This window comes from Cynoglossus semilaevis, chromosome 20 (genome assembly GCF_000523025.1).
Source record: "Cynoglossus semilaevis isolate Cse_v1.0 chromosome 20, Cse_v1.0, whole genome shotgun sequence".
Lineage (NCBI taxonomy): Eukaryota > Metazoa > Chordata > Actinopteri > Pleuronectiformes > Cynoglossidae > Cynoglossus > Cynoglossus semilaevis.
Genome location: NC_024326.1, coordinates 4,124,529 through 4,131,337, shown reverse-complemented (window position 1 = coordinate 4,131,337; position 6,809 = coordinate 4,124,529). Strand labels below are relative to the sequence as shown.

The 6,809-nt window shown below is 42.8% G+C and overlaps 2 protein-coding genes across 3 annotated transcripts in view; one reads left to right on the top strand and one right to left on the bottom strand.

Annotated features, from left to right (window-relative positions):
- Positions 1-1,123: 1,123 nt before the first annotated feature.
- Positions 1,124-4,475, bottom strand: LOC103396159 (calcium-activated potassium channel subunit beta-3-like). Its single transcript, XM_025052411.1, has 5 exons — positions 4,387-4,475; positions 3,727-3,987; positions 3,315-3,512; positions 2,648-2,822; positions 1,124-1,537 (listed from the first exon to the last, which is right to left on the bottom strand). Exons 1-5 carry the CDS (start codon positions 4,470-4,472, stop codon positions 1,136-1,138), a joined length of 1,122 nt encoding a protein of 373 aa, XP_024908179.1. The 5' UTR covers positions 4,473-4,475; the 3' UTR covers positions 1,124-1,135.
- Positions 4,476-4,501: 26 nt separating this feature from the next.
- The window catches only part of LOC103396149 (major facilitator superfamily domain-containing protein 8-like), a 39,336-nt gene continuing 37,028 nt past the window's right edge, over positions 4,502-6,809 (top strand). The window contains exons 1-2 of one of the 2 annotated variants that reach the window (XM_025066235.1): positions 4,502-4,636; positions 6,235-6,420. In XM_025066235.1, coding sequence (XP_024922003.1) covers positions 6,254-6,420 — 167 coding nt within the window. In that variant the 5' untranslated portion in view covers positions 4,502-4,636; positions 6,235-6,253. Of the gene's footprint in view, positions 4,637-5,023; positions 6,045-6,234; positions 6,421-6,809 lie in introns of those variants that run through there. The other variant, XM_025066236.1, reaches the window with a different exon arrangement.

Genomic DNA, 6,809 nt, shown 5'->3' with positions numbered 1-6,809 from the left:
CTCTGAAGTGAGTTGGTGAATGAAGGACAAAGGTTTGGTGCTGCTGTGGACGCCCGAAAGCACAACGAGGAAAACCATGCCACCCCTGCATGTTGTAAAGACACCCAGATCCATGTTAGTCCATGTGTATATATATCATTATTACCTTCAAATATCATATGACCATGTGTGATAATAAACTGTATGAATTCATTCATTATTGTACCGTTTAACAAATTAATTTCTCACCAGCAAAATGAGTTAAACCAGTGTTTCCCAAACGTTTTTTTCTGGGGACCTATATTTTAAAAGTCACAAACCTTCACGACCCAAGTTGAAAACATGATGCAAGAGGACCCCAAAAGAAAAATCTTGTAACCCACCTGAGGGTCGCAACCCAGTCTTTGGGAAACATTGAGTTAAATGATCTAGTTTTGTGTTGCTCCATCACCACATGAATGTAAATGGTGAACCTGTATGCTAAGATAATAGCATTTACTTTTACAAAATCTCTTTTCTGTAAAAATTGCTTGGTTTATATTGACATTGAAATGGATGATTTTTTTTTTTCAGCCAAACATTGTGGAGAGAAGAAAACTGGTCTTTTTAAACCTGTCCAGAAATACCAAAAAGTTTTTTTTATCGGTAATGGATAAACTGAATCTATTAATCCAGTGTTTCCCAATTTTTTTTTTTCCCATATTTTAAAAGTCACAAACCTTTGCGACCAAAATCAATAAACATTATTCGTAAACTCCTGAGAAACTGGAATGATGCAAGACTACCCAAAAAACAAAAACCTTGCGACCCACCTTAAGGTCGCGACCTAGTCTTTGGGAAACAATGTATTAATTGATGAATAAACTGGCCAAATAGAAGTAACTCGAAAGAGGTGGATTATGAGAAATGCCTAAACCTTAGGACATGATTTTATTCTTAAACATGTGGTCTATAAGCAGGGTGGCCTATATACTGCTTGAGTCTACTAATGAATTATACATGAATAACCCTCTGTAACTGTGGAAGGTTATTGACTGTAATTCATATTGTGATTGACTGAGTTTGAAGCCCTCTGCTCTGACCACAGCTGTGGTACACTAACTCTGTCTCTGTGTCTCTGGGTTCTGGTGGCGGTGATTCTCAGGGCCGAGGCCGATTAGGTTGGCGCCTGCGTGCTGGACCTCCGCAGCAGTCTGTAGAGTTTCCCCTGGTTGTACCTGCCGGCGAGCCTGTTGCCCCCCGCCTGGAAGCTCACCTCAGCTGACAAGTGAGCTAAGCACTGCGTGAGCTTCACCAGGCCCACCAGCAGAGCTCCCCCAGCCAGCATCAGCACAGGCCACAGCAGCGCCGACAGGGCCTTCCTCCACGTGTACTTCCTGTTCAAGATGACGCTTCCAGGGTTTTTGGTGCGGTCAGTGTAGCATGAAGAATTGCCGCCCAACTGGGCCTCCAGCGATCGCTTCACTCTCTGGGCTTCATCTTGAAGTTCTGTTATGTCCATTCGGCACTTTGGAACGTAGAAACACTGTGAGAGAAAGAAAGTTGGAAGCGTTGATTGCAATCAGTGAGCTGCTAGGGGATTTTTTTTCACTTTGTACTTTCTTAGAAGAACCTTCACAGGCACTCAGGCTATTTTTATACCCTCTCTGAGTGGGACTAAAGAGCGGCTTCTCCCTAATAACGTCTGCCGTCTTATTAAGACTGCCACGAGAGTCGGAGATATTTTTCTGTCCTGTCAGCTGCTGGTTCTTCTCTTTTACTGCTGTTCCAGGTGTTTTCTTAAGTCCCATGTATAGAAGGTTATATATAAAAAAAAAGAGTGGAAAGTCTCCAGGAGTAAAATTACCATCTGCCACTGAATAGCCGCTGCAGGGGCAAAAACGTTAACCTTTGTGCCGGACCTGCTGTTCAAGTAGAGAACACAGTGACATGACTAAGTATCTTTGTTCTCAGTATCACTTTTGACATTACAGTCTTTGACCTTTGAAAGTTCGGTAATTATGGTACTTTGTGTTTGTTGGCTCTGAGCTTGTACAATACCTTCCCCCCGTTTGGCCTGTAGGTGGTGCTAAATACACATTTGAAGGCACTGTTTCATGATTTCCATAATATTAATGTATGGATCCATCCTAAATTATTGACTATAAATCTTAGCTTGTAAACTTTGTACTAATTTTTTTTTTACATCCCCCAGACATCCAGCTGGTCTAAACTTTGTACTAATTTTTTTTGTTTTACATCCCCCAGACATCCAGCTGGTAGCATGCTAAATTATGGACGTACCACCTCGCACGTTGGAGGAGTTTAAGTGACGATAGAAACAAAAACAAAAACTTTCTTTACAAATATAAAATATATACAAATTCATTCTTTCTGTTACTGTTTTTTTTTTTTTTTGCAGAGACTTGATGGCTGCGTTCCAGATAGACTAAAGTTGCTTCTTCTTGGTGACATTTGCACAAAACACTCAGTATAAGGCAGGTATTTTCTCTTATTAAATCCTTGCCACAGTTTGTTTTTACACAATGCCAGAGCACAAAGCTAAAGCTTTTTTTTGCAGCTGTAACTAATGTAATAACAACATTGTTTGATTATTTCGACAGGTTTCTGCCAGGACAGATCCAGACCTGAAGCTCCCAGAACTGTAAGTTGGACTTTGACATGTTACCTGTGGAACAAAGAGAACTGATTCTTCATTGAAGTGTAAAACAGCACTTTGATTAGTGCCTGTTAGGTTCACCGTCACCCTGAGGCAGGGCACGGTGCTCACACCTCTGCAGTCCACCCACTCTCTCAGGATGTCGGCCTGCACCAGAACACAGCTGGTCTTTTCTTCCCAGTTACTGGAAGAACAAGAGCCAAGAGAAGTCCATGATTACCGTGATTGGATCAAACAACATGTGTTAACCACAAAAGATGATCCAAAATGTCCAAACGTTAGTATAGTGGCTCAAATAGAACAAGTTAGATAGCAAACACTATTTACTCTATAATAACTTTACAGTCAGTCCTCAACTCATGTCCGAATTTTGTTCCTACGGCGTAGCTGTAAGTCCAAAATGACATACTCTACATAAGTACCAACGTCGCTCCCCTACGATAACACAGTGGTAACATCAAAATGTAAAACTTACACTTGGGAGCCATAATGAAGGTCAAAAAGGTCCTAAAGAACATTTATGAAAGATGGTGATATAACCATGAAACGCTGTAGGTCGAGGACGTTGTAAACCGAGGACCGTCTGTCCTCGGTTTACAACCTTTCACCTTAAAGTAGCTGAAGGGTGTTAAAGTTAAGTGTGTTTTGTGACACAGGCAGGAAAACGTCGTCATACCTGGTGACCAGGGGTTTAATCACAGTCATGCTGACTACAAAGAACATGAGCACAGAGAAGGCCATCATGGTGAACCCCAGCAGAATGGCTCTGTCCTCCCCGACGCTGGACACCGGCACCAGGGAGCGAGCCCGCTGTCCTTCATCCACCCCTCGAATCCAGTCTGTGTCCTGACCTGCTGAGGTCTGCAGGAACTCCCTGGTTCTCCATATAAACACACACATACACATACACGCACGTTGTTAATGGTTTAATCCAGCACTGTTGTGAAACAAAGAAAAACATTTATGAAAGATGGTGACATAACCATGAAACGCTGTAGGTCGAGGATGTTGTAAAACCCGGGGCCCCTCGTCCCCCGGTTTCACCACTCCCCCTCTAAACTAAGGGTGTTAAAGTTAGCACCATGTGCAGTGTGTTTTGTGACACAGGCAGGAAAACGTCGTCATACCTGGTGACCAGGGGTTTAATCACAGTCATGCTGACTACAAAGAACATGAGCACAGAGAAGGCCATCATGGTGAACCCCAGCAGAATGGCTCTGTCCTCCCCGACGCTGGACACCGGCACCAGGGAGCGAGCCCGCTGTCCTTCATCCACCCCTCGAATCCAGTCTGTGTCCTGACCTGCTGAGGTCTGCAGGAACTCCCTGGTTCTCCATATAAACACACACATACACATACACGCACGTTGTTAATGATTTAATCCAGCACTGTTGTGAAACAAAGTTTCATTTTTTACTGAAATTAACCTTTGCCAATCAGTCTGCTTGTTTGCTTTCTTTCTCCCTAGAAGTCATGGACTAAGAGGATCTTCTAGAGACAACTCTGTTAGATGTTGTTTCGAAACTAAACTCCAAACTGTAAGAGCGGACCTTCCTGAAGACAAGCAGGTAATCTTTCCTTTCCTTTTTCCTTTTTTTTTTTTACTTTCAAGCCAGAGAGATAACCTCACAATCGAACCAGCCCTTGAACCTAGATGTGAAAGTTCACTTTCCTATTCCTGGTGTTTTTACCGTAATAACTCCTGACAGTGTTGTCAAACACTGACCTGAGTGGTTGGCCTCTCTCACCGTGTCTGCCTCCTGCGAGCACCCTGCAGGTTGATGTTAATGGGAACGCTGAACGACCTCCGGGGGGAAGTTGTGTTCAAGAACATCCCCGCGTCTCCTCACATCCACCTCCGCTGCAGCTCGGACCGACTGATGAGCTCCCTCCCTCAATCTGAACGTCGGACGTCCTTCGTAGATCCTTGTTGTTTCCTCAACAGGCGGCTGAGTGGATTCATTCACTGGGGAGCCCTGTGTTTACCACAGCTCAAAGGTGAGCACAGCAACACATTCCGCCCTTATTTGTGTCTCTATAGAAACCGCCGCAGGTGAAGCAGGTAGGATGCTAATGGTCTCTCACTGGGATCGTAAGGGCTCACCTGCATTTAACATTTTATCATGGCAAAGCTGACTCCATACATAAACATCAAATACAGCTGTTTAAATGGAACTCCAGCTGTGGAGTCGACCTGAAGGACAGGGATCCTGAATAGCAAATGATCTGTGCAAAGATAGCTGGCTCTTTTTTATCCTTTTATCATAGGAACTTATGACAGCACTTATACTATTGTGCCTTTTTAGCCGTAGTAACTGGGAGTCAAATTGAAGTACTGCCTTTACTTTTAGCTGTAGTAACTGGGAGTCAAATTGAAGTACTAGGGTCATTACTGTATATATTAAAAGTATCCTAGGTCGACTGCACTCACATTTAAATTCACTTATAGCCATAAGTGGACTGAATTTAAATATGAGTGCTGTAATGATACTATATGTGAAACTCCATATGTTTTTGCTGTAACACACAGACATGTCCAAAAGTGTGGCCCGCGGACCAGTCGCGGCCCATCTTCTGACGACATATGGGATGGCACCTTTATAGTAATATTACGGCTTTATTCTCATAAATTAACCACTTTTTTTTTTTCTCAATTTTTATTTGAATTTTTTTAAAATTCACAATGTGGCACCAGCGTTGCAGATCATCCTGTTTTTTTTTTTGTATTTTTTTTTTTTATATATACAGAGAGAATGATACCCAGGTTCTGACTAGTCCAGTCACTGCATCATGCAGTTTAAGTTTGCCGTTCAAAACCCTCAGGTATTGTGTTTGTGAAGTGGAAAACCCAGTCTCTAATGAATAAAGACTGGAAGAAGAGAATCAACAGAAGTTGTTTCTGTCGATAACCTCTACAGGGGAGAGGCTGTACGGTGCTGGCACATTTCTTCACAGGGCTTTTGATGAAACTGAAGAAAACATGATTAAAAATGTATAAAGCTCAGTGTACTTTTACCAACGCGGTGTAACAGGAGAAACTGCCTTGTTTGTGCTCCATGCCAGTTACTGCACTGTGGACTTTTAACGGAATTCTAACTGTCCTCGTTTGGCTCAACATCACACGGTTCTGTAGGAGACCCTGTACATACAGTACATGGGTTTCCTGTGTGTATAAGTGTAGAAAAAGAAGCTGGTACAGTGGTGCGACGGGTTCCTGTGATCACCACTGTCGGCCGTTGTAATTGGACACACAGTGTCTCCTGTTATCCGATTACTGTCCAGCATTTCTGAATGTGTTCAGAGACAGCGTAGGTTCAAACGCCACACAGGATGGAGGACAACCTAAAGAAGAATCTAACTTTCTTCACTATCGGACTGATATTCATGCTGAGCGGAATAGAGTATGGTAAGCCCGTCGTGGTTGCTGTAATAGAGATGAGATTATCGCCTAATTAGAGCAACCTGCCACAGGAATCTGCCTTGGCATTTTGGCCGTCAGCTGAGTTTTGACTCCTGAGTTGGTGTGAATTATTTCTCTCCAGATTTTAACATTTAAACTCTCTTTCTTTTTTTTTTCCATTCTCCGCTGAGCCCAGCTGTCATTCTGCCTACGATATGGAAGTATCTGCAGCTTTTGGAGGCCCCTCCGTACTTTCTGGGCCTGGGACTGTCTGCCTTCAGTTTGAGCGGGCTGCTCACAGGTCCGATATTTGGAATCTGGTCAGATCGGGCCAAATCCACAAAGTTCATTATTCTGTTTTCCAACTGTTTCGAGATTGCTGGTGAGTAAAATGTAGAGACAAAGAAGGCCATTCACTGCATTAAAGTGCACGAGGCTAGTAATAAAAAAAACAAAAAAAAAACATCCGGGTAAATGACCTGGGGTGTTACGGTGTGGCCGCTGAGCCCGTGCTCCTTGACCTGGTCAGCCTTAGGGGGAGAAGGGAAATGTTTTATGTTGTTAAGAATGAGCTTTCAGTTCCATAAATTTGCTCTATATACTTTGAAATCTTTGAAATGATATATACATTTTCTTTTTTCTTTTTTTTTTTTTATTATTTCCAAAAGTGTACTAAAACACGATCCTTCAGAATGGGCTGTTATGACAGATTGTCTGATTTGATTTGCCTCTCGTACGGTGAGTTCCTACGGTGCTGTAACATGTAGTAAA